The sequence below is a fragment of the Dromiciops gliroides genome, chromosome 4 (genome assembly GCF_019393635.1).
Source record: "Dromiciops gliroides isolate mDroGli1 chromosome 4, mDroGli1.pri, whole genome shotgun sequence".
Classification (NCBI taxonomy): domain Eukaryota; kingdom Metazoa; phylum Chordata; class Mammalia; order Microbiotheria; family Microbiotheriidae; genus Dromiciops; species Dromiciops gliroides.
Window position 1 is genome coordinate 389,638,438 of NC_057864.1, and position 27,958 is coordinate 389,666,395.

The window sequence follows — 27,958 nt, forward strand, 5'->3', positions numbered from 1 at the left end:
CATCTTATTAAAAGCTTTTCCCTATCTTTTAATCAAATAATTTTGATTGTTGTGATCAGCTGCAATTAAAGTTTTCCTAATAATAAACATGCCCCACATTCCTGGCAATAAATCCAGCCTGGTCACAGTCTGTAATTACTCGTGATAAAAAGCAAAGAGATTGCAGCAATGTTAAGATTTTTAAAGTTTTTAAATTTTTATTTAAATTTTTTGCATCCACAATCATTAGGTATATTGTTCTATAGTTTTCTTTTTTTGTTTTGACTCTCCCTGGTTTAGGTATCAAGATCATATTTGAATCAGAAGGAATTTGGTAGGATCTCATCTTTCCTGTTTTGTTTTGTTTGTGTAGTATTAGAATTAATATTTCTTTAAATATTTGACAGAATTTATGAGGTAGGCAGTTTTTGAAGGTAGTGCCCCCCCAAAAGCACTTTCTCTACGATTTAGAAGAGAGTATCTTTTAAGCCAAAGTTTCCTCGGTGAAACGTAACACTAAGAGCATTAACAGCATTAACGAGCAAAACTTACCGTTTGTCAATGTACTCTCTAAAGCTACTTCTAATTTGCTCAATTAGTACTTTATCTCCACGTGAATGCCTTTAGTTCTGAAGACTGGAGCATTTCAGTCCCTGGGTGGCAGGAGCCCGCAGCCAGAGCCTGGGTCTTCCTCCCCGGCCGGACCGCTCCTCCCAGCCCAGATCCCAGGCCAGACTGGCTCCTCCTCCCCGCCTTCGCTGCTGCGGGCTCCGTCTACCAAGATGGAGGGAGCGCCGCCGTCAGCCCCTCTCCGCCAGCTGCTGCTCCTGCTCCTGCTCCTGCTCCCCTTGCTCTCGGCTCCTGGGCGGCTGTTGGCCGGCGCTTCGGAGCCGCCGCCAGCTGCTTCCTTCACCCAGGTAACGAGCGGACGCGGGCGGCTCTGCCGGGAGCTGTGCGCTGGGACGGGGGTCCCGGCGCAGGACTTGCGGGGGGCAGCCCCGGGGCCATCCTCCGGGCACAGCGGGCGGTGACAGGCTCTCCAGGGACTACAGAGGGCGAAGGAGCCCAAGCCCGGACTGGGGGAACCGGGCAGGGGAGAAGGGGGAGCGGAGTCAGGAGCGTCCGAGCAGTCTCTGCCTGGGGAGGAAGGGAGGGGGCAAGGGCAAGGGCAAGAGGTGAAAAGTTTAGGGAGCCGGAGCAAGCGAGGAAGGCAGCAGGAGGACAGACAAAAAAAGGACTATTTCCGGTTGGTTAAGTTTTTTTTTTTTTACCCTGTTAACCTGTTGCTCCCTGGTTCCGCTTCACTTCACACCCCGATGGGGTTTACCTTAGGGCGTAAAAGAAATCTTCAGTCACTTTAATATTTCATAATGGCGCCTTCTGGGGGCAGAGCTGGGGCGCTAGTTACTGGAAGGTTGAGTGTTTATCAGGTTAGGAAATCTAGAAGTTGCCTTATTGGAGCATTCTTCCAGCTTCGTTCCTGGCCAGGGAAAGAGATACAAATAATCAGAGGGTGTTAGGGTGCAGGATCCCACCTTTGTTGGGTTGCCGGCTCAGGAAAAGAGTTGGAAAATGGAGAAAATCCCAAGTTAGTCTTTTCTTAACAGTTTGCTTACTTCCTTTTGTTATGTCAGATTTTTTTTTATTAAGATGTGACAGTTTAAGCCTACTCTCTGGTGCCTGATAGGAATTAGGACGGCAGGGATAATAAGGAAGGAAGATTTCTAAGTGGAAAACATTGCCCTGGTAGAATTTTTCAGGGCAGGTTCCAAGAGTTTAAGGCAGAACCTAAAGAAAACAGGTGTGTCTGAAACTGGTAAACATAAATTTCGTAGTTGACATAGTACTGAGTACCTGCCCTTAATAATTTTGACTTTTAATGTTTTCGATAAGACATTATTTGCCAATCTAGAGTACAAAGAAAACAATAGAGACAGTCTTTTAGTTCTGCTGGAGCATTCCAGGAAGTCACCACACAGAATGATTAGAAACATTTGTGTCTACCAAAGTAATTTGAGATAATTTCATTTTGATTGCTGGCTTTAAGTCCACAGTGCTTTGAGCTCTTGAGGTTTCATCATTTCTGGTTATTGTACGATTTCCTCCCTCCCCCCCCCCCATTTTAGAAAAGTTCAGATCTTAGACTTGAAATTTCTTTGCTTGTTGCCCAACTGGTGTATCAGACTTGGGAATTGAGTAGTTTGTATACTCTAGGATTTGTGATGCCACTATTACTAAATCTTTTGGAATTGAAAAGGGAAGGGGGGGAGCTATCATATATATATATATATATTTTTTTTAGTGAGGCAATTGGGGTTAAGTGACTTGCCCAGGGTCACACAGCTAGTAAGTGTTAAGTGTCTGAGGCCGGATTTGAACTCAGGTACTCCTGACTCCAGGGCCGGTGCTCTATCCACTGCGCCACCTAGCTGCCCCCATATATTTTTTAAGAGAACATAGTGTAGTTCACGGATTGTGGGTATGTAAACCTTGGTTTTATTCATACAAGAAGTGATGGGGGCGGGGGAGTGTTCTATTTGTTTCCATGTGGCACTTAAAGGAATGTACCTTTTTAATCTTAAAATCATTGGGTCATCGGAAGGGAGGCAGTTGAAAGAAATCTGACTTCATTAATCCATGTTCCTCATAATATGTGTAATTCTAATACCATTTTTGCTTTGGAGTATTCTTGCACTGTCTGGATTCATTGCATTGAGACAATAGATGAGGGGACAGCTAGGTGGCACAGTGGATAAAATACTGGCCCTGGATTCAGGAGGACCTGAGTTCAAATCCGGCCTCAGACACTTGACACTTACTAGCTGTGTGACCCTGGGCAAGTCACTTAACCCTCATTGCCCCATTAAAAAAAAAAAAATAGAGGAGGGCATCGAAGATGAATAGGGAAGAATAGCATTTAAAAAATCATCTAGTCCCAGGTTTTCATTTTATAAATGAGGAAAGTGAGGCCCAGCAGAATTAAATGACTTAGGCAAACCTATACAGATATGAAAGAGCAGAATCGGTATTCCATTTCACATCCTCCAACTCCACTTCTGGTGCTTTTTCCTCTATTCCTATTGTCAGGAGAACCAGGATCCACAGTAAAGGGACTCCCTCTGGGGAGACCCTAAGTGTGGGCTCTCACAAGGTTTCTGACCACTTTGGCCTAAGGCTCTGATAAGATAGATCTGAACCAGTCATTTGAGAAGGGAAAAGGGCAGGAGAGATGGATAACAAGTCCTAAAGGGGAGCTTTGAAGGTTGCCAAGTAGGTACTGAGAAGTTTGCAGTCTAATGGAGGAGACAACATGCAAATAAATATATACAAAGTAAATGATATATGGGAGAAGGAAATGGCAAGCCACTGCTGTATCTTTGCTAAGAAAACCCCATGGAGGGGGGCAGCTAGGTGGCAGTGGATAAAGCACTGGCCCTGGATTCAGGAGGACCAGAGTTCAAATCCGACCTCAGACACTTGACACTAGCTATGTGACCTTGGGCAAGTCACTTAACCCTCATTGTCCCACAGAAATAAAAATTTTTAAAAAAGAAAACCCCATGGACAGTATGGTCCACTTGGTCATGAAGAGTTGGACACAACTAAATTGGCTGAACAACAACAGACCATATACAGGTTAGAAAATAATGGAGGAATGGCTACTGAATCAAAAGGCTTTGGGAAAGGCTTCTGTAGGAGTTGGGATTTTGGTTGGGACTTAAAGAAAGCCAGGGAGGGCAGTAGACAGAGTGGAGAAGAGGGTGGTGTTCTAGGCATGGGGGAACAGCCAGAGAAAATGATGGCAGCCAGGAGGCCAATGTCACTGTATTGAAAAGTACATGGTGTGGAGTAAAGTGTAAGAAGACTGAAAGATAGGAAGGAGTTAGGTTATAAAGGGCTTTGGATGTCAGTCAGGGCATTGTGTATTTTGTCCTGGAGGTGATAGGGAACCATCAGAGGTTATGGAGGAGGGGAGCTGACATGGTCCAGGAGATTGAAAATACGTGGCAGGGGGCAGTGTGTTAGAGGAGGCATGGGATGGGATCTCTTGAAAGCGGTCTTAGCCTTGATAAGGAGGGTGACTTTACCTTGTGAGACTGGTGAAGGAGGAGAGAGGAGCAGAAGGCACGTTAGTGATAGAAGATGAGGAAGAGGGGAGAGGAGGAAATCCACATCAAATGGCCTCAATTTTTTTCCTGTAAAATATGGGACAAGATTCTCAGAGGAGAGAATTGGGGAGGGGGAGCTATGGGAGCCACTGGGGAGAGTGGATTAGTGAGCTGATTAGGGAGGGCAGGGGCTGTCTTTTACCTCTTTTTTGTATCCCCAGCACTTAGCACAGTGCCTTGGCACACAGTAGGTGCTTAATAATAATATTTATTGACAGGTTGATTGAACCCAAATGGCAGGGTGGTAAACAGGAAGTCAAGAAATTTGGTTCCGCTCTGCTCTGCCACTAACTTGTATGCTACTTTAACCTCTCTGGGCCTCAGTTGCCTTATCTGTAAAATCAGCTTGGGCTAGATGATCAACTGGGTTAAAAAGTTAGGAAGAATTTTGGATTAGGATCTGTGTTTACATCCTGGCTCTTCCACTTAACCCCTTGTGTGACCTTGGACACTTTCTAAACCTTACAATTCTGTATCAGTGCCAGGCATAAATACTAGTTAGTTTTCTGAGCCTCAGTTTTCTCAGCTATAAAATGAGTCGGGTTAAACTAGATAACCTAGACCAAAGCTTCTTAAACTGTGAGTCACAACCCCCTATGGGGGCACCTGAATGTGAGGGGTCGTAAAAATTTGGCGGTAAATGTTTGATTTTGTATACCTATTTTATATACCAATATGCCCAGGGTCACATAAAAACTTCTTGGGCTAAAAGGGGTCGCTAGTGGGAAAAGTTGAAGTCCTGACCATGACGATCCATTACATCTCCCAGTTTCTAACCCTGTGTTCTCTAAAAGGTCTCTTCTGGCCCTAAAATGCTGTGGCCCTGGAGGTGAGCTTCAAGTCCCTGGCTCACATTCCTGAACTTCCACTTAACTCTGTAAAATCATTCCATATATAAAATTTGATTTTAGCACAAACACAAAGCTAAAAGTTTAAGCTATGAAAAAATCTTTGTTTTTTCATGGGTTTTATTTATTTATTTTTTTGGGTCTTTGTTTTCTTTTACAGCATGACTACTATGTACATGTATATTGCATGATCGTACATGTGTGACCTATATCAAATTGCTCACCTTGGGGGCGGGTGGAGGGAGAGGATTTAGAACTCAAAATATTAAGAAATGTTAAAAATTATTTTTCCATGTAATTAGGAAAAACTCATAAAATATTATTTTTTAAAAGGAGGTTCAGGGGCAGCTAGGTGGCGCAGTGGATAGAGCACCGGCCCTGGAGTCAGGAGTACCTGAGTTCAAATCCGGCCTCAGACACTTAACACTTACTAGCTGTGTGACCCTGGGCAAGTCACTTAACCCCAATTGCCTCAATAAAAAAAAAAAAAAGAAAGAAAAAAAAAAAGGAGGTTCAAAGCATAGCTTGCCAGAGATTAGCTATATTGGGGAAAGTTACTAGTCCCCAGGGCAGAGATGCAGAGGGAGGGGAAGGGGTGATAACAATTTCTAGGTAGTACCTAGATCCATTTAATGGGCTTAAGTTTGGTAAGTAGATGGACAGCTGGTCTCCAGTCCTAATGATCTGAGATCAAGTTCCACCATTGTTACACACTAGCTGTGTGTCCCATGGCAAATCACTTAACCTTTTCCAGATCCAGGCATCTCCCTTAACACTATATATTGGGGGGGGGGGAGAAAAAAAGGTACTGATCTCCATGGCTTACTGGTAAGGGAAATTCTTCACTCTGAACTCCCAATGCTGATAAAATCTTAGGTCCCCGAAGAAAAAAGTTTAAGAAAAAGCATGGAAAGGTTGACATGGAAATAAACACATCCAGATCTAATACCGGAGTGAATGTTAGTTTCCTTCTTGCAAAGAGCAGTCTGGTTCTAATCTGGACTTCAGGTTTAGATGAGGGTATGTCAAGAGAAGGACCATCTCAGTCTAAAGATTTTTCAGGACTGCCCCAGGAATTGGGTGTCCTTTAGGCCATGACAAAGGTTTTGGTATTGGCCTTCTCTAAAATGAAACCTAAATTTGGACTGGCTCTGGAACTGGCCCAGACTCATTTCTAGAATCCCTCTGAGACAAATCCACTGTTGATCAAGGCAAAAATAAAAGGGAATAGTTTGGGAGAAATGTTGCTTCTATTTTGTCAAGAAAACTGACTTTTCCCCTATGTATAACTGGGCAGGGGGGGAGGGGGGGAGAGAAAATAATCCATTTCTATATAGTCCCTAACCCTAATTCGGTCTGTATGTTAATTATTTAATTGTTTTTCTTACTGCAATGTTTCTGCTGTATAGGAAATTGAGGCCATTTTTTTAAAAAGCCCTCAGTGTTGCTGACAGTTCTCTAAAACTTTAAGTTATAGATAGGGGCAGCTAGGTGGCACAGTGGATAGAGGGCTGGCCCTGGAATCAATCTCACCTCAGACACTTACTAGCTGTGACCCTGGGCAAGTCACTTAACCCCAATTTCCTTAAACATCCGGGCCAAATCCAGTCATCCTGATATATATCTTACCACTGGACCCAGATGGCTCTGGAGGAGAATGAGGTTGGTGACCTTGCACAACCCACTCTCACTTAAATCCAATTAAGTGCAAGTAATGACATCATCCTGATGTCCTTCAAGAACAAAAGACAAAGGACAACAAGAAGTTATAGAGAACTAGTATATCAGTCCGTCAATTTGACAATAAATATTTATTAAGTGTTTACTAAGTTCTGGTCAATATATTTCCTAAGTACCAGTCACTATACATTTATGAAGTACTTATGTGCCAAACATTGTGCTAAGCAATGGGAATACACAGAAAGGCAAAAGACAATTCCTGCTCTCAAGTCTCTCACAGTCCAGCGGGGAGACAAAATGCAAACAACTATGTCCAAACAAGAATTGGAGATAATCATAGGTGGAAGGCACTAGCGTGCAGGGGGATTTTGGATGGCACTTGAAGGAGTCCAGAAGGCAGAGATAAAGAGGGGGAGAAAGTTCTAGTCATGGGGACAGCCAGTGCAGATGCAAAGTCGGGAGATGAAGTTGCTTGTTCAAGGAACTTCAAGGAGGCCAGTGATACTGAATTACAGAGTCTAAACTATAACAAGCCTGGGAAGGTAGGCGGGAGCCAGATTATGAAGACCTTTGAAGGCCTACCAGGGAATGACTGGAGTTTATGGAGTAGGAAGTTGACATGATCAGACCTGTTCTTTAGGGAAGGAAGATCACTTTGGCCTTGCAGTAGAAGGTGGCCTGGAGTGGACAGGTAGGCAGACCAACCATGAGGCTATAGTAAAGTCCAGGCGAGAGATGATGAGGGCCTATACTAGGGTGGTGGTAGTGTCATAGTAGAGAAAAAGGGGTTATAGAAGAGATGTTACCGAGGTAAAATCAACAGGCCTTTGGCAACAGATTGGATATTGGGATGGGAGCAGGGGGAGGTGGTACTGAGAAATCCAGCATGCGACTTAGATTTTGAATCTGGGTGACTGGGAGGATGGTGATACATGGAACAGTAAGAGGAAAATTAGGAAGAAGGGGGTGTTTGGCAGAAAAGAGAATGAGTTCAGTTTGGGACATGTTGCATTTAAGATGTATGCAGGATATTCAATTTAGGGTGTCTAAAAGGAAGATGGAGAGACAAGATTGGACTTGAGGAGAGAGATTAGATAGATCTGATAAGCCTTTACATAGAAATGACCGTTGAACCCAAGAGAGCTGATGAAATCCCCAAATGACATAGAGTAGATTAGATAAAGGAAAAAAGAGAGCCCAGGCCAGGCCTTTGGGGGCCACTCATTATTGGCGGGCTGGATGAAGATCCAGTAAAGGAGCCTGAGAAGGAAGAGCCCTACAGATTGGAAGATGACCAGGAAAAAGGTCGGAAATTATATTGAAGAGGGCATAAAAGTAAGTGAGAAGAGAGGAATTTCAAGCACCTTGGAGAGACAGTTTTCTTAAGGAGTTTAGCTGAGAAAGGCTAATGGGATGGTCAAGTTAAGAGATGGGTTTTTAAGGATAGGGGATATAGGTGTGTTTGTAGGCAGTTTCAGATACAGTGTTTATAGATGCTTCCAAATACTGATCCAGGATTTCCCATACCAGTAGAGTCACAGGTCCAGATTTTGGGGGTGTTCAGATTTTTCCAAACTCTCTTTTACCTACTACTATAGTGATGCCATTGTTACTTGCAGGACAATATCAAAATTAATGTAACCACCCTGGAAGATGATGGGGAACTCCATGAGAAACAGGTTTGTCCTCACTTCCATATTCTTTTAATATAATTTGCTATTTATCTGAATTAAGTATACTTGTTTCTCTGTTTAGTCTTTTGATCTCAACTCATACTTCCACTATTTTTTAATATAAAAATTTTGCCGTCATCAACAAACCATTGGAATTCATGCAAGCTTTGTGTTTTACTTTAAGGTTTTTCTTAATATTGTTTACGAGAATGGGCAGATATATGTAAATGACTTCCCCCTAAAGAGTGGAGTAACCCGAATAAAGGGTGAGACCTTCATAGGTGAGTACCACTAGGTTTTTCCACAGTGATTCTGTTTTAATAATTCAAAAGAAAGAAAGAAAGAACATCTGGATGTGTGTTTTTCAAATGCACATTAATAGTATACATTATTATAGGAATACATAGTATCTATAGTTGTTGACAAGTTGAGTTCTTCATCTTCAGTGCTGGCTGTGCCTGGCACTGTACACTGTTTCTCTTGAAATGCAGGTCTTGCTTTTGAAGTTGGACTTGATGGAGCAACATCTGAAGTAGGTCAATGACACTTCTGTGATGTTATACCTAGTGAACGAAATAGCAATGTCCTTGTATCACTTGAAAAAGCAGAAGGAATTACATATTTCTCAAGTCTTTAATATCTTCCATTCTTAGCCACAGTGTTTTTCTTTGTATCCTCTTTCATATTCACACAGCCAGTAAAAGTCTAAAATAGGATTTGAACTCAAGTCTACCTGACATTGAGTCCAGTCCTCTCTCCATTATGCCACTATAACATCTAACTACCAAAGGCAATCATGTGCTTAGTTCTGTCATAATACTATTCTTTCCTACTGTTATTCCTATCTATCACAATTTCAGATAGGGTTTGGTTTTGTTTTTTCATGACAGTGCTTAATTCGGGAAACACCTTTCACTTACAGAAGTCAGATCTATTGATTAGAATGGAGGTGACTATTTAAGTCTTAAAAATCATCACTTGCTTATACCCCAGTTTAAGCAAAAGAGTATTAGAGTATTGCCTTATGAACTCCTTCAGGTATTGACTATGGAGAAAAGAGTGCTTTCTACTCTTTCCCATTTCTTTGTTAAAAATAATAATGACATACTTACCTGTGACACCATGAAATTACTTTGTATTCTTTCATATGTATATTTACATATTGGTTACATGTTACAGAGATTCTTAACCTGGGATCCATGAGCTGGTTTTAAAAATATTTTGATGATTGTATTTTAAAATAATTGATTTTATCTGTAATCCTCTCTATTTTATTTTTATGCTTTTAAAAACTCTTTGGGGGAGGGATCAGTAGGCTTTACCATATGGGCACCATGACACATAAAAAAGCTAAAGAATCATTGATGTAGTACACTGTAGGCTGCTTGTTTTATTTTTTTATGTATCTTCAGTGCCTACCACGGTATATTACACATAGTAGGTATTTCATAGTTTTTTTAAAAATTGAATCAAATGGCTGACTTTTTATAAAATGGTGCACTAGATTTGCAAATCAGAGGACCTGAGTTCAAATACTGAGCCTGCTACTTACTACTTTTCTGACCTTGGGCAAGTCACTTAACCTCTGGACCTTATTCCAGCATCCATAAAATGAGTTGGACCAGATGATTTCTTGTCCTTCTAGTTCTAAACTTGCAATAGGATTCTATGATGCGTAGAGAAAATTCACACACATCTTCATTTCCTGAAGATTTCCTTGGGAAGGCATCCATTTGGCAGTAAACTGTAAAGCAGCAAAACGCTTTTCTTGAAGTCTGATTTTAATTCTTGTGCAATATCATACTTCTCTTAGGAGCCTGTTGTTTTCTTTATGGATATTTTTTAAAACTAAAAATTTCCGGCCTTCCCTCTCTGCTAACTTTCCCCTCCAACTACCACTTGACCAGGCGTGCTCAGTTCTTTAAAAAAAAAAATTCTTTTTACCCTGTCACACCTTTCCGAACTGCTATCTTTTCTCCCCTAGCCCTTACTCACTGCTTCTTATCATTCACTGAATCCTCAGTCACCTGCAATCAGCTTTCTTTCCAGACCACACTATAACCAGGACTGATCTCTGGGAAGTCATTAGTGACCTCCTAATTGCCTGATCCAATTACCTCTTCCTCTTTGATCACTGCATTTCATTCCCCTGACCACTCTCTTCTTGGTATTCTCTCTCCTTCTAGGCATCTGTGATACTGTTTTCTCTTGGTTGTTCTAGCTGACTGCTCCTTCACTAACTTTCCTGTCCCTGTCCTCTCCCCCTCTCCCCACCCCCCCATTTGGATCACTTCCAGGGTAATTCTTCTTTTCAGGTACTCTGTGTTCCAGTGGTATTTTGGCTCCCTTACTGTTCTTTGCACATGACAGACCATCTCTAGCTCCTGAATCTGCCTTTTCGCTGGCATGCCTGTAACATTTTCCCTTTTCATCTCTGCATCTTGGCTTCTTTCAAGACTCCTACTTTCTGCAAGAAAGTTTTCCTTGTCTCCTTTAATGCTAGTGTCTTCCTTTGAGATTACCTTCCATCTACCTTGTATCTCTGTCTGTCTGTCTGTCTGTCTGTCTCTCTCTCTCTCTTTTTCCTCTAGGGGCAATGAGGTTTAAGTGACTTGCCCAGGGTCACACAGCTAGTAAGTGTCAAGTGTCTGAGGCCGGATTTGAACTCAGGTCCTCCTGAATCTTCTATGCCTAGCATCATCTGTCTGCCTCTTCTAAAGCTTCTCTAACTGCGTGTATTCTTTATTGTCTCAAATCAGAGCCTCCTGACAGTTTGTTTGGTCCTTGACTTGTTTGGGGGTTTTTTTGTTTGTTTGTTTGTTTTGGTTTTGTTTTTTGTTTTCTGTTTTTTTGCAGGGCAATGAGGGTTAAGTGATTTGCCCAGGGTCACACAGTTAGTAAGTGTCAAGTGTCTGAGGCCAGATTTGAACACAGGTCCTCCTGAATCCAGGGCTATGCCACCTAGCTGCCCCTATATATCTCTTTTATATGCATAATTATTTGCATGTCATCTCTCTCATTAAAATATAAGCACCTTGAAGGCAGGGGCTGTTTATATCCCTATTGCTTACTTAGCACAATTCTTGAAACATAGTAAGCATGTTGATTTGACTTGATACAATCAACTCTCAAGTCTATACATCTATTATCTCCTGAGATAAAGTCCTTCATTGCTAAGTACCCCTTCAACATCTCCAGCTAGTTATCTCACAGACATCACAAACTCAATGAATCCAAAATTGGGCTTATCTCAAACTCAATGAGTCCAAAATTGAGCTTAGGGACATACCCTGCTTCCCTTCATTTCCCTATCTTTTGATAACACTGTTGTCCTATTAGTCATCCAGCCTTGAAATTTCAGTATAATCTTTGGTACCTTCTTCCTCCTCACCACCCACGTCCAATAAGCTGACAAGTCTTGTCCCTTCTGCTTCTTCATAATCTCTAGCACCTTTTTCCTCTTTTCTACTTTTAGTGCCAGTTCAGCTCCTCTTTATCTCTCATTTGTTCTGTTGTAATAAACTCCTAATTGATCCCCCTGACTCCATTCTTTTTCTATTTCCAGTCCATCTTTTCCATAGCTGCCAAAGGAATTTTTCTAATGTCCAGGTCTGATCATATAACTTCTCTGCTAAAAACCTATGGTTACTCAGTATTGCTTATACAATAAAATACACATTCCTCAGTGTAACCACTAACTTGGTTCTGAAAATATTCCTCTTTCAAAGAATTACTCGAACACACAATCCAACCGGAATTTAAGTAAAATTTTTTATTATTTGGCACACAGAGGTACGGCTGGGAGAAGAAGTCTCAACTTCAACTCCCAGAACAAAGGAGAAGATGACAATTTTATAGAAGAGAGAAGGGGGTGGGAGAAGGGAGACTTAGGACTGAAAAGTTACAGCAGTTTGGAAAATGATGATGTTAGCTATTTGAATAAATGAATAATAAAAATTCCACATTTCTAACTTGAGATTATTGTCACTAACTGGTCCTAATTACATAGGAAACACGACTGGCTCCCAACTAAGCTCATGCTATAAATTCAAGGCACCCAGCTTTCTGGGTCATTGTTTTGTTATCTGTTTAATGAACCACTACCTGGTTAATTAACTACTTTGCTTTTCCAAGGAAAGAGTCATCTTTAGCTAACTCCAGCAAGTTGCTCAACCATACTTCTCCATGGTCAGAGTGTCCCCCTCAGGGCCAGAGCATCCCTAACTGGATCCAGGCCTACCAGGCTGCTACTACACTTAGGCTGGTATTTAAGGCTCTCTATAATTTGACTTCAACTTAGCTTGTCATTCGTGTTTCATACTGCTGTCCTCCATGTACATTATATTCCATCCAAACTGGTTTCCCCAGTTTTGTCCTGCCCTTTTCAAACTCCATTCGCACATTCTATTCTCTACACCTGAAGCATAGACCCATCACATTTCTTGGCTACTAAAATAGTGGCTTCATTTTTTTCAAGACCTAATTAAGGTTCTTCCTCCTTCTACATCTCCACTCTCCACACAAAAGAAGTCCCTCTGCCTTCAAATTACTTACACCTCTCAGTTAAACTTCTCTTAGGGACTTAATCATATTTAACACATTATAGTTATTTTCATACATGTTTTCCAGCCTCAATTATAAGCTCCATTAGGAAAAAGGCCAGTCCTTTTTCTTTTTTTTGGTGAGGCAATTGGGGTTAAGTGACTTGCCCAGGGTCACAAGGCTAGTAAGTGTCAAGTGTCTGAGGCCAGATTTTAACTCAGGTGCTCCTGAATCCAGGGCCGGTGCTCTATCCACTGCGCCACCTAGCTGCCCAGTCCTTTTTCATCATATATGCAAACGATTAATGGATGTTTATTGGATTACGGGGGAGGGATGTCATGAACTTCAATCCAGCACGGGTATGATCTAACCCTCTACTTTTTCTTTGTTAGCTGGCTCACTCACCCAAACCATACTCAGACTAGCAGTTCTGTGCTTCCCAGAGAGGGCTAGACCACATGTTTATAATTCAAAACTCTCAGGGCCCTGGGAAGTAACTCAGGTTTTTTTTTTTTTACTGAGGCAATTGGGGTTAAGTGACTTGCCCAAGGTCACACAGCTAGTAAATGTTAAGTGTCTGAGGCCAGATTTGAACTCAGGTACTCCTGACTCCAGGGCCGGTGCTCTATCCACTGCACCACCTAGCTGCCCATACCAACTGATTTTTATCAGTTTTCCTTCCACAAATGGTTTGTTGTTGTTGTTTTCTGCCCTAGTCTGCTATCAAACTGTTCACATGTGAAAGAGGCAGTACCTAACATGAGTCTTATATTAACTCATGAATCTAGAAATGAGAGGGACCAGAGAAAACAGCCTTTTCTTTTAGAAATCGGGAATCTCAGACCCAGAGAGGATAGTGAGTGACCTGGCCCAGGTCACACATGGAACAGAGCCATGATCCTAAACCAGATCCTCTGATTCAGAAATTCAGTTCACTTTTGTACTATACGCCATACTTTTTTATTACTAATGATAACAGATAGCTTTCAGTAGCACTTTAATATTTGCAAAGCACTTAACAAGTATTATTTCATGTGTCCTTGTGACAACCCTGGGAGAGAGGTGTTATTATTTTCCCTGTGTTACAGAAGAGGAAATTTAGGCAGAGAGATTGATTTGTCCAGGGTCACACAGATAGTGAGTTGAGTGTTTGAGATTTGAACCTATGTCTTCCTTCTTCCAGATAGTGTTCTGTCCTAGTACTAAACTACCTACCTGCCTATTTTATATTATACTGTGTTAGGAATGTCAGAGGTACAGGAGCCATTTAAATAAGTGAAAGACTCTATGAATAAAGTATTCAGGAGCTCTCAGTTTTACAGAGTAAGTTGTTCATTTTTGGCCAGGCCAGAAGCTGCCTTTTAATATTAGCTAATGAATTCAAAATCCATTAGTTTGGCAAATAACCATTTACCATCCATCCTGTATAAGCCAATGGTGCTGTGGAGGATACAAGGGTGAATTAGACATAATTCATGATTTCAATGAGCTTGTTTTTGTTTTTTGTTTTGTTTTGTTTTGTTTTTTGTTTTTTTTTTTTGCGGGGCAATGGGGGTCAAGTGACTTGCCCAGGGTCACACAGCTAGTAAGTGTCAAGTGTCTAGGCTGGATTTGAACTCAGTAGCTCCTGAATCCAGGGCCCGTGCTTTATCCACTGCACCACCTAGCTGCCCCCTCAATGAGCTTGTAATAGAGGAAATAAGATGTGCACAAGTAACTATAAGACAAGCTGTGATTGATGTCATAAGAGAGGTAGCAATGGGTGTTGTTAATATTTAGAGAAGGGAGAGAACTCTTCTGGATCAGGCCCCTGAATTAGGAGTACTTCATGGTCAGTTGGTCAGCTAGCATTTATTAAGCACCTACTATGTGCCAGATACTATGCTAAGTGCTGGGAATACAAAAAAAGATTACCCCCCCCAAAAAAACCCCCCAACAGCTCAGTTCCTGCTCATAAATGTCTGAGATTGAGGAAACTGTGAGGGGCATGTCTATAAGGTCCCTGTAAGTCACTGAAGATTAGGTTGAGACTAACTTGTGGAAGATTTTGAACATCAGGCTGAGGAGCTGGGGGTTTATTTCGTAGCCAGTAGGGAGCCACTGATAGGTTTTGAGCAGTAGAGTGATGTGACCAGAGAGAGATCCATGCTTTAGCAAAATTAGTCTGTCAACTTAAAGAAGTTATACGGGCAGGACAAGTGCGGAGATGACCGGAAAGGATATTGCCGCAATAAACTAGAATTGCCACAGTGGAGGGGGACGGGGGACAGATTTATGTGAAGGATGAGAGAAAGGGAGAAATCAAAGATTGCACCTCGAATCAGCAAGCCTGTTGTCTGAGTAAATGGTTGTACCATGAACATGAACAGGAAAGTCAGGAGGACGAACTTTGGGGGCGGGGGTGGAGGATGGTCAAGCTAACAAGCTGGGTTGTAGATGGATTGGCATGGATACTGCTAATAAAGCACTCAGGTACAGATGTCCAAGAGGCAGCTGGAAATGTGTGGCAAGATGTATTCAAGAGAGAAGTTGGGGCTGGAGATACAAATTTGACTTTCGTCTGCATACATGAAACCTTAGAGGTGGACAAGAGTGCAATGGGAGAAACCAGTTATTCCGGTAGTGCTTATAGTAATACATCATGGTATTTATTGAAATCACATGCTTATGTACAATCCTAGGTGACCAAAGAGTTTGACAGAAGGTTCTAGAAGTGGATCAGGTTGTGCTACACCATATTTCTGTTACATTAACAAATACACATTTTTATTCCTATTTGGCAAATAATCCCTTAACTGATATCAGTTACATAAAGGCAACAAAGTGTAGTGAATAGAGTGCTAGTCTCGCAATCAAAAAGATGTGGATTCAAATCCTGATTCAAACACTTCATAGCTATGTGATCACCCCAGGCAACCTCTCTGAACTAGCCTCCATTTGGAAGAAAAAATAATAGTAAGAGCACCTATGTTAGAGGTTTATTTTAGGGATCAAGTTAAATATTGATGTGTAAAGTGCTTTGCAAAGCTTGAAAGTGTTACAAAATGTCACTGATTAGCATTGTGATCATCATTTGAGGGACAGAAACTAAATGGGAGGACTTACTTTGCAGCAGTTCCTTTAGTGTGCATTGTTTTGGGGTGTCTTGTAAAATGCTCCAGCTGTTGATTCTATTTTACTCTTAGATGTTAGAGCCTTCCCTGGTTGACTTGCAAGCCATTTGCAACTGCTTTGTTCCACTTTTTGCAGCTGGTGGGCATTATTGTTAGGGAGGAGTTTGTGGCTAGCAATTTCCTATCACTGCCCTGGGTGATTAAAAGGTGACAATTCAAAAAATAGTTCCTTTTCAGTAAAAAATTGGGGACATCTATATACTATTACTGTGTTGGGCCTCCCTTGTGTTACTGGGATACATTCACTTTGTTTGGAAGCAAGTAATATTCAGGGCTCTTTCTTTCCTGCTCTATAGACATGCCTTTACCCAGGTTGACACTGTTAACACCTTACTAATGATTATGAAAATCTGAAGATGTTCCTAGAGTAGCATCATTTCATAGAAACTCCAAATTATCCAGCATTTACTTTTATTTCAAAAGCATATAAGCAGGGGCAGCTAGGTGGTGCAGTGGATAAAGCACTGGCCCTGGATTCAGGAGGACCTGAGTTCAAATCCAGCCTCAGACATTTGACATTTACTAGCTGTGTGACCCTGGGCAAGTCACTTAACCCTCATTGCCCCGCCCCCCCCAAAGGATATAAGTATCTACAAGATTTAATAACAATTTTATCTAGGCTATTCTTAGAGATTTGCAGCAGCAGTGAGGATGGGGGATGAAGAGTTAAAGCCAATAGTAGAAGGGATGCAATATGGACTGTTTTGTTCTGTTTAAATATCATTAAACTAATTAAACTAAGAGAAATTATTTGATAATTGTTTCTGTTTAACAACATTATTCCTTTTTGATAGTGGAAGATGAAAATTTGGAAAACCTGAAGGTCGAGGGCTATTTTGGAACTGTCAGTGTACGGATATTAGTTCATCAGTGGCCTCTGGCGTCTAGTTCCAATGTACAAATGATTGCCATTCAAGAAGAGGTAGTAGAGATTGATGGGAAACAAGTAAGAGAACATACTTTCTTCAAACTTAGTGATTATATTAAAAATTGTAAACAATTGTACCATGAGTTTTGTGGATTTTAGGTTGTATTTTCTTCTATCATGTTTCTGACTTGTTTCAGAAAAAAGTATTTGAGTTGATGTTCAGTAGTTATTAAGGAGCCTACTAAATCCTAAGCCCCCTAACTTTTTTGGAGTTTTTGTTTAACATTGCTTCGTTGTCATATTTAGCATAAAAATGATCAATTACATTCCTCTGTTATTTCATTTATGTATACTCTTGGAGGAACTGAAGAAATTAGATTTGGTTTTTATCTCTGCTACAGGTTGGACATAGCTGTGGATTAAATTAAGTGGAATTGAAAGTGGGGCCTGCAAAAGAGAGGGCCAGAGCAGACAAAAATATATTAAGACTGCAAATTTTTATCCAATATGGAAAAAAGGAATTATTCGAGGACCCTAGTTTTCACACAACAGAAAGAGATTAGACAAGAAAATGGAGTTTTAGTTTATGTAGAAATCAGTGCCATTATTTCAAACAAAAGGTAATCAGTTATTTCATCTTTCATAGGCTCAACAAAAGGATGTGATTGAAGTTGGTATTTTAGTTAAGAACCAAAGAGTCCACAGACGTTCAAATTATACCATTCCTTTGGAGGAAAGCATACTGTATTCTATTCCCAGAGACAATGATATTTTATTTACACTTCCAAATCTCTCAAGAAAAGGTAACTATATATGTATATCAATCATTCATTCATTCGTTTGTTCATTCATTCATTTTATTTATGTTTATATGTATATACACATACACATGAGCTGAATACCTACTGAATTAAGAAAAATACCTTCTTTGATGAAGTTGTTTAACACTTAAGTATTAAAATGTTTTATGTATACTTCAGCACTTTAAGAATCAGTTATCTGATTGGTGTGAATACCCTTTCAGTTAATACCAGCATAGATGGTATGGATTGCAACCCATTCATATCTTAATCTATGTAATTCTCCTCCTGTCTACATCTTTCCATAAATCCTCTATGAGGAGTCCACTCTATGCACTGGAGGTGTTCCTCCTTTTTCATTTTATTAACATTTTTTTTAATACCACAGTTATTTCCCAATAGACCCTTCTTTCCTCATAGAAACCCCTTCCCCATCCACCTCCTTTCTGATAACAAAGAAAAAGTTAAGCAAAACTGAAGAAGCAACCACAACAGCATCTGTAATCTATAGGCTCTCCCTGGTCCAAAGAGGAGAAAGGTAGGCTTCATTTGTTTTTTTGTTTTTTGTTTTTGTTTTTTGGGTGGGGCAGTGAGGATTAAGTGATTTGCCCAGGGTCACACAGCTAGTAAGTGTCAAGTGTCTGAGGCTGAATTTGAACTCAGGTCCTCCTGAATCCAGGGCCAGTTCTTTATCCACTGTACCACCTAGCTGCTCCCTTCTCTGTTTTTGTTTGTTTGATTGGTTGGTTGGTTTTTTTGTGAGGCAATTGCCTAGGGTCACACAGCTAGTAAGTGTCAAGCGTCTGAAGCCGGATTTGAACTCAGGTACTCCGGACTCCAGGGCCAGTGCTCTATCCACTGCGCCACCTAGCTGCCCCCCTTCTCTGTTTTTTAAAAAGTTTATTTATGAATCTTACCACAATACTTGGGATTCATTGTCCCCACTCAACTCTTGATAGAGTGACTGGCTCACCAGCTTTTTCAGTTATATGTGTTCTCAATGATTTGTCATGCCAGTTATTCACAAATCAGTGGCAAATTGGTACAGTCTACCTAGATCTCCTCCCCTACCTCCCCCCCCCCACCATGTGCCTTCTTCCTTTACTTTTTAAATTAAAAAAATTTTTTTAATCATAAAAAGTATTTTATTATTTTCCAGTTACATGTAACAATAGTTTTCAACATTTGTTTTCATAAGATTTTTAGTTCCAAATTTTTCTCCCCGTTCCTTCCCTCCCCCCTTCCCAAAACGGAAATCAATCTAATATAGGTTATATATGTACAACCACATTAAACATATTTCTGCATTAGTCATATTGTGAAAGAAGAATCAGAACACAAGAGAAAAACCTCAAAAAAAGAAACAATATGGTTCAATCAGGATTCAGAATCCACAGTTCTCTTTTCAGGATGTGGAGAACATTTTCTATCATGAGTTCTTTGAAATTGTTTTCTTCCTTTACTCTTAAAGTCACTTTATCCTTCTGAGATAATGCTGTTGTTTTTCCCCATTTTGGGGGTGGATGGGTGGGGCAGTGAGGGTTAAGTGACTTGCCCAGGGTCACACAACTAGTAAGTGTCAAGTGTCTGAGGCTGGATTTGAACTCAGGTCCCCCTGAATCCAAGGCCAGTGCTTTTGAGATAATGTTATTCCATAGTGTGATGTTAAAAGAGAATGGACTTTCATATCTTTTAGCAGTCTGAGATCACTGGAAGTACAGTGCACTTTCCTAAGTGTGATCCAGCCTGAGCTCTTTGTTCTAATTATCCAAATAATATATTTTACTATTTATCATTGCTGATGCATTTTTTAGTGAGGCAATTGGGGTTAAATGACTTGCTCAGGGTCACACAGCTAGTAAGTGTTAAGTGTCTGAGGCCAGATTTGAACTCAGGTACTCCTGACCAGGGCTGGTACTCTATCCACTGCACCACCTAGCTGCCCCGCGATGCATATTTTTAATTACAATGTTATTAGGAAATAAACTTCTTTCAGAAAGTCCTTTGTGTTTTGGATTTATATTCACAGGTTTATAGGAGATTCTCTTTTGAGATATAGGCAGTACAGAGTCGAAGAATCCAAGCTCAACTCCTTCCTCTGATGCTTATTACCTGTGACTTGGGGCATCACTTAAGCTTGTTGGACCTCAGTTTCTTTTCTGTAAAATGGAGGGGAGGGGAGAAGGTTGACTTGATGGCCTGTAAGGTCCCTTGAAACTTTTGAGCTATGATCCTGTGGCCATTCGATGATTTTGTAGATCTCTTCTTCCATAAGTGTCTACTCTTAAGTAGAACATTAAGTGTTTGTTTTTAAAGTTCTTATTTAAAGGGAAAATTACTTCATTTTTGAAAAGGAGAAACCTTTTGCTACTGCAGTTCATATTTATTTTTGTTTGAGTCTTCCTATAGTTTGTTTTTGTTTTTTTGTTTTTCCTTTGTTTTTTGCAAAGCAATGAGGGTTAAGTGACTTGCCCAGGGTCACACAGCTAGTGTCAAGTGTCTGAGGCTGGATTTGAACTCAGGTCCTCCTGAATCTAGGGCCGGTGCTTCATCCACTGAGCCACCTAGCTGCCCCACCCCCCCTCGTTTTTTTTTAAAGGATAAACTTCACTTCCTGTTCAGTGAGAGATGTGGTTAGTTATGCTTTTCTTTTTAAAATGCTAGTTATAAAAATTCTAGATAATTAGGCTTTTGATGTTGCTCTCTGTATATATGATGATTTTATAACCTTAATCCTGTTTACTGACCTTAAAGTTAGTAGTAGCGAGTGTATAAAAAGGAAGCTAGAAGCATTCAGTTAACTTTGGTCTTCCTACTTCTGCAGATAGCCCTAGTCCATTGCAGACAACCAGTCAGTACCTTGTCAGGAATGTGGAAACAACCATAAATGAAGACACATTGCCTGGCAAGTTACCAGAAACTCCACTTAGAGCGGAACCTCCATCTTCATATAAGGTAAATATCAGTGTCTCTTGTTGTCTTTAAAGTATAGGCCAATATGAGAAAAAAAGAATTGGCAACACACAAAAACAGAAAGCTTAAGGGTGGGAGCCCTGCAGATCCCTTAAAATAGAAACTGTTGTATGTGATAATTTTATCTTTTATTTATTTATTATTTTTGGCAGGGCATTGAGGGTTAAGTGACTTGCCCAGGGTCACACAGCTAGTAAGTGTCAAGTGTCTGAGACCGGATTTGAACTCAGGTCCTCCTGAATCCAGGGCCAGCGCTTTATCCACTGCGCCATCTAGCTGCCCCCTCATCTTTTATTTTTTAAGCTCATGGGGAAGACCTGGCAGCAAGGTGGCACAGTGGATAGAGTGCCAGGCCTGGAGTCAGGAAGACTTACCTTCTTGAGTCTAAATCTGGCCTCAGACACTTACTAGCTGTGTGACCCTGGGCAAGTCGCTTAATCCGGTTTGCCTCAGTTTCCTCAGCTATAAAATGAGCTGGAGAAGGAAATGGCAAACCACTCCAGTATCTTTATCAAGAAAACCCCAGAATAGGTTCACAAAGAATCAGACATGACTGAACAATAGCAAAAGCTTACTTTGAAAGCAGCTAGGTATTGCAGTGGATAGAGTGCTGGGCCTGGAGTCAGGAAGATCTGAGTTTGAATTTTACCTCAGACACTTACTAGCTGTGTGACCCTGGGCTTAACCCTGCTTGTCTCCGTTCCTCATCTGTAAAAATAAGCTGAAGGAAATGGCAAATCACTCCAGTATCTCTGCCAAGAAAACCCCAAATAGGGTCACGAAAAGTCAGATAGCACCTGGAGAAGAACTTTCCCTACTGATGAGGCAGATAAGTGGTGGAGTGAATAAAGTACTATATCTAGGCTTAGGAAGAGCTGAATTCTCAAAGACACTTGCTTGACCCTGGACAAGTCACTTAACCTCTGTTTACCTCAATTTCCTCATATGTAAAGTGGGGATGATAATAATCATAGTAGCACTTGCCTTCTAGGGTAATTGTGAGGATCAAATGATCAAATCTGTAAAGCCCTTAGCACAGTGCCTGATACATAGCAGGCACTTATTAACTGCTTATATTTCCTTCCTACCTTGGTCATTGTGCTTGTAGTGATGATAAACCCCACAACTGTCACAGTCCACAGTTTTTCAGCCATTCCCTAATTGATGGGCACCCCCTTGGATTCCAGTTCTTTTCTTTTTTAATTACCCCGTTAAGATAAGGAAATTTGTTTTACTTGTAACCCGTCCCTCTGGTATTATCCTTCTTAACCTTCCACCCCAGCTGGTTTCCCTGTTGAGCTTGATATATTTTTTAGGCCAAGTTATTTGTGTATGTGTCCATATTTACTTTGTCCATTTCAGAAAAGTGAGGTTCATCTGATGCCTACTCCTCCCCTCTTCATGTTTGTATATTCTTGCACACTCATTATGAGAAATAGGAAGTTCCACTCCCTTCTCCTTTCCAGTGTATTTCTCATTTTGCCCTCTCTTAAAACCCTCAGAACAGATTCATTCCACCCACATGACTTTTGTTTTTCTTCTCTAACTCCCTCAATAACCCCAATAATGAAAAACATGTCGCTTCTGAAGGGACATTTGTCACTTTTCCCTCAGTACAATGTTAGCACTTCACCCTCATAGAGCCTCTTCCCATCGCTCACATAAATTTACCTTTCTAGGTAAATTTCTCTCAGCTCTTGTATTGGTATTTCAAGTTCCTACACAGGTCTAGTCTTTTTTATAGCAAATGCTTGAGAATATCTTATTACATTAAAGGTACACTTTTTTTTTTCTCTTTTAGGATTTTACTCAGCTTTACAGTATTTTTTATTGTAAGCCCATAAATTTTATTCCAAGATATTCCCTGGTTTATAATAGAAGTTATCAGTTCTCATGACTGTAGAACCTTGGTACTTGAAGTACTTCTTCCTAGATGCTGGCAATATTTTTTTTCTTGGATATTTTCATTCTGGATTTTGGCTAACATTTCCTTTATGTGATTCCTTTAAAAGCAGACTTTATCTTTACTTCTGGGTGTAACAGATAGGGGCTTTTCATTTTTTTCTCCTTTGCTTCATTTCTTCTAGGTATTGATGTGTTCCTTGTGAAAAATCCATTTTTTCCTTTGAGTATCTGTTTGCAATTATTATGGACTTACTTCTTCCTTTTGGAGAGCCTTAAATTTGCAATAATTACTGATACTGGTGGGTGTTTTCTTTCATTTACTCATCTTTCTAGCTCTTAGTTCCTGAATTGGGGTTCTCTGCTGGGGGTTCTCAGACTCCCCCCCTTGTTGGTCTTTTTGGTGAGCTCATCTGCCAAGTTTGATCTTGCCCTGGGTCCCTTGGGCTCTTTTGCTGACCTCTGTTACAATAGGTTAGTTCCCACTCATAGCCCTCAGGCTCTCTCTTTGGCCTTTCATGGCAGAGTTTTAGAGAACTCAGACTCCCTAGCTTAGGCTGTCTGGGTCTGGGCATTATTCTGGTTATTGTCTGCTGTTTCTAACATTTTTTAAGGTCTTCTGGGGCTTTCTAGCCATCTTGAGGCTTTCTCAAGAGAGCATTACATTCTTGTTTCCTCTGGACACAGAGCCTTGAAGACTATGTGTGTATCTCTGGTTGTGTTGGGGAGCCTAGCCTTATGACACTGGCTTTCTTGTCACCTTCAGGATGCTGGCTGAGGTTTTTTTGCAGCTCTTTGATGGAAGAAGTCACTTACTGTACTTTATTGGGTTTTTTAAATCATTATTTGATCTGCAGTGAACTTTAAGGTTTTGCTAGAGTTGGTATGTGGAAGCTGGATGGTGTGTCTCCTGTTCAGGTAGCCATCTTGGCAAGAAGTCTAAATATGCTGAATTTGAACTCACTGAGGGGAGAAGGAAGGGGAGTCAGGAAAGTTATAGTCACAAAGATAGGACAACCAGGAGAGTGTGATGTTATGATAGAAAAAGGAGGTAGGAGTGTCAAGGTGTGGTCAGCAGTATTAAATGTTACAGAGAAGTCAAGAAGGATAATGACCAAGATGAAACTGTATTTGGAAATAAAGTCATTGAGAGGGCAGTTTCAGTGATGAGTTCAAAAATCAAATTGCAAGAAAATAAGGATTTATTAGATATTAAGAAAGTAGAGATATTACTTGTAAATTTTTATTTTGGTTGTGGAGAAGGGGAGATGAAATTTTAACTTGAAGTAGTAGGAATCCCATGGGGAAAATACCCAAGAAAAATCAAGGGAAAGGGTTTTTGTTTTTAAAGAGGATATATATGAACATATTTGGGGAGAGAAAAATGGAAGCTATCCTAGGAGAGTCAGAATCTAGTATTACAAGTGGAGGACTCAATCTTTACAAAGAGAAGTACCTCCCTTCTGGAAGATGGGCAAAGGTACAGAGCTTTCGAGGTATTACAGGGATGGGGAGTTAAAGCACAGTAGGTGCAGTAAATATAGGGGCTAAGAGTAATTTGCCAGTTGGTGGAGGATTTCAGAAAATATATGTGTAAATTCTGGATCAACATTTAGTAAGTTTTGGTAGTAGTTGGATATGAAAAAAATGTTTGGTTGGAGTGAGGAATGCGGAGCATCAGTCAGAGTCTAGTTTCATAATGAATTTATACTAGGTAAAAGCAACATGTTTTGTGACCTTTTTTCATCAATGGTCAGTTGACCAGGGAAAAGAAACATAAGATGAAGAATCTGCCTTGATTTAGTTCTACCATCTTTAAAGGTAAGGCCTCATACATCTTAACTTTTTTTCCTTTTTAGGTAATTTGCCAGTTGGTGGAGGATTTCAGAAAATATATGTGTAAATTCTGGATCAACATTTTCCCAGTACTTTTTATGTTTATGAATACCACAGTGCTTGGAATTATAGGAGCAGCTATAGTAATAGCCATCTTAAAGGTGCTTTTCCCTAATTATGAATCCAAGTAAGTAATTCTCATTTTTAATAGTTTTCCTTTTTCTTCTTGACATTCCACTTTGTCAGTTAGGTACATGGATAAATTCAGTAAATGCTCCCCACTCCAATGGCAGCACCTTTCTAGAAAGATAGGCTATATTTGAAGACTCTGATTGACAGATGCTACGTTAATATTGTGATTGTCTGCATGAAGATCCATTTTTATTAGCCTTTCTTCATAGCTATATGAGTGCTTAGATGCTAGTATTTTGTTGTGGCCCAAGAAAAAAATTATTATGATAGCTTACAGTATGATATTGATATACTTCATTTGTTTATATACTAATATACTATTAATAGTATATAGTCATCTATTCTGATATATCATACTAATAGGTGCAGAGCTTAATAGTGGTATACTAGTAGGTACCAGTATACTACTAGTGTACTTTGTACCTATTAGTACCTATTACTAGCAAAGAGTAAGTATTTTAAAATAAAATACCTTATTTTCAATCTCTGTGCCAAGGAGGTAGGAATAACATTCCTTTTTTCTAGGTTAGGTAATCTTCTTAGCCTGTGAGTTAGGGGTTCCCACGTCTCTCAGGATCATCTGCCAGCCAGTGATCAGGAAGCTCCAGGGGCACTTCTACCACCCTCATCCTTCTTCTCCTCCCCCATTTCCTGGGAGTACATTACCATTACTTTCCTAGTTCCCTCCTTCTGTGGAAGTTATTTTAGAATCTGTTATTATAAGTCAAAAAATAAACTGAAGAAAGACCTATGTCCTTATGTAGTAGCAAACTTTACTATCCTCTGTATGACAATAATATATATCCTTTTTTTTTTCCCCAGGGGAATTCTTCACTTAGATAAAGTGGGCTACCATATGTACTACCCTCTTGACTTTTTAGAGACTACAGAGAAATCAAAGGATAATCTTGAAGAGAAGATATGTATTTAACAAATCCTTACTCCATTTTTCTATTGTGAAATTTTCTACTTGGTTCATAATTTCCAATCATTTAATGAAAAAATATAATTCAAATAAGAAATAAAAGTATATTGAAAAACAGTGCCACAATTACTTGTTGGCCTTCTAAGAGAGACTGGAGAATGAGGATATAACATTTGAAATTACCCGACTGGTAATGTCAGATATGATTTCCTAAAGAATGGGAGAGTGGTAAAATTAGCCATACTGAAATAGAATAAGCAAAGACTTGCAGTACCTATGTTTGCATACCAAAAAAGACTAAGCCAGTAATTCCAGATGCCTTATTAAGAAAAATTTTACATCTAGTTTTTTATTGTAATGTATGAGGTCTCACTTTAAGCACTTTATGAAAAGCTAAACTTAAGAGAAGCCCCAGAATTAAATCTTTTTAATTATTTGACTTGTATAACACTTATGATTTTTGATAAAGATCCTTGAGATACATTATTATTTCACTGTATCTGTACTAAGGCAACTTAGCAGGATCCAAATGGTATTGTCAAGGGACACTCCTGCTGCAAAATAAATCTCTTGGAGAGGGAAGAAGTTGGGTATATACACTTATTGGGTTGTGGGAAGTCAGAACTTATGCTGGTGACTCAATTCCCCACAATATAAATCAGTGACAACTCAGTGAGCAAACAATAGAAAGTTTCAAAAGAATCTATTAGTGATCTGCTTTGTTTTACTTAGCTATTTTGACTTTGAAATTAACATATGAATGGACTTAAATACTAAGTATATTTATTAACACTGATATTTCAGTGGCATACCTGAAAATGGAACAAGTTATTTTGAGCTGTAAGAAATTTTATTTAAGCTTTAAAGATTATTAAATAAAAAAGCAAATTTTAGTGAAATCTCCAGAAGATGGCAGGGTTGCTGCTTATGCCTACATATCTAGCTCTAGTTTTGTGTGACCTTGGTATGTATTTTAGAAGCAAATTTATACATAGAAATTTATTCTATGTATTTTATAAGGGAAATCATTTGAGATTTTATGAATCACTTGATTTGTCAATTCTGTCATTTATAAAATGCCTTAGATTTAGCTCCCAAAATAAGCTATAATCAGTGTCTGAATAAAACTCTGGAAAATAAGTATTTACCTGCCCCTACAGCAACCTTCTACTACTCAGGGACATGAAGGTAGAGTCAGGTAAGACTCCTGCACACTTCTTCAAATGCCCAATGAAATAGGTAAGGTAAGGAAAGCCTTGTCCAGCCTTGCACTTTGTCCTACAAGCAGGAGGAAGGGCAGTGTAGGTCCTTGTTCCAAGCTATTCCCCTTTGGTTCATCTAAGTGAACAAAACAATTCTTAAAAGTTATATCCATGAACATATGAGGCTGAGGTCAGACTAGGCTCCATTACTACTTAAACTGAAGGGAGGCTGGTCAGTTTTCTTCTATTAATAGATGAAACAATATAAAAAGAGGTGTCATTTCTAAGTGTATATGAAGGTGTGGCCTAAAATAAGTATTAATTATGAAATATTTTTAAGTAAAAAAGATTTAATGCAAAAGTAACAAATTGAGTCAAATTTCCCTGCAGCTTAAAAAAATTACATTTATTCAGAATCATGAGTTCCTTTTATAATTATCATTATGAAAGTTTAAAAAAATATAGCACTCAGTGCAATGAAATACTACTTTTCATTACTATTGAAACAACATAAGGCAGGTTTCTCACAGTTTACTTTAAAAAAGAATTTAGCATGATCCAAATTCAACTATCCATTTTTCATATCTTTCAATGTCCGCAGCAGATACTGATTTAGAAACCTTTTTTAAAGCCATTCCAAAGTCTTCCATAGTTGTAGGCATATGCATTTCATCTCTGGAAAGATTTCTGATTTCTTCAGGTGTCAAACCTTCAATGCGCCTTCTCATGGCCATCAGAGATGCATCTCTTTATTTTAAAGAAAAAAAATTAAACGTTAGATCTTTCATATGTAGCAAAAGTCTTTTAAACATAATTGAGAACAACAAACCCTATGTTGCTACAACAGAATGTTACCATGATTATAAGTATGATCTTACTACCTGTGCAATAAATAGTATTGTGTGATATATACTTAATGTTTCCTATACTTGAAATGCTTCTCTAATATGCCAAATGACAATTCCTACCTATCTTTAAGGCCCAGTTAAAATAACACCTCCACTTACAAAACTTGTGTGTGTATTTCTTAAGCACTTGTGTTCTATTCTGTATCATAATTACTGGTATCTGTGTTATTTACACCTTACTAGACTGTAAGCTCCTAGAGGGCAAGGACTCTGTTTTTTAATCTTTGTCTCTCCCTTGGCATAGCACAGAATAACCACTTAATAAGTGTTTGTCAAAAAACTGAAAAA

General features: G+C 39.7%; 2 protein-coding genes across 3 annotated transcripts in view; one reads left to right on the forward strand and one right to left on the reverse strand.

Moving 5' to 3' along the window:
* The first annotated feature begins 499 nt into the window (after positions 1–499).
* On the forward strand, positions 500–27,177 carry GINM1 (glycoprotein integral membrane 1). The gene is made up of 8 exons (XM_043962631.1): positions 500–896; positions 8,296–8,355; positions 8,534–8,630; positions 16,859–17,010; positions 17,579–17,735; positions 20,557–20,687; positions 24,467–24,630; positions 25,458–27,177. Exons 1-8 carry the CDS (start codon positions 597–599, stop codon positions 25,564–25,566), a joined length of 1,170 nt encoding a protein of 389 aa, XP_043818566.1. The 5' UTR covers positions 500–596; the 3' UTR covers positions 25,567–27,177.
* The window catches only part of KATNA1 (katanin catalytic subunit A1), a 38,830-nt gene continuing 38,019 nt past the window's right edge, over positions 27,148–27,958 (reverse strand). For both annotated transcript variants that reach the window (XM_043962629.1, XM_043962628.1), the window contains exon 11: positions 27,148–27,509. In XM_043962629.1, coding sequence (XP_043818564.1) covers positions 27,311–27,509 — 199 coding nt within the window. In that variant the 3' untranslated portion in view covers positions 27,148–27,310. The remainder of the gene's footprint in view (positions 27,510–27,958) is intronic.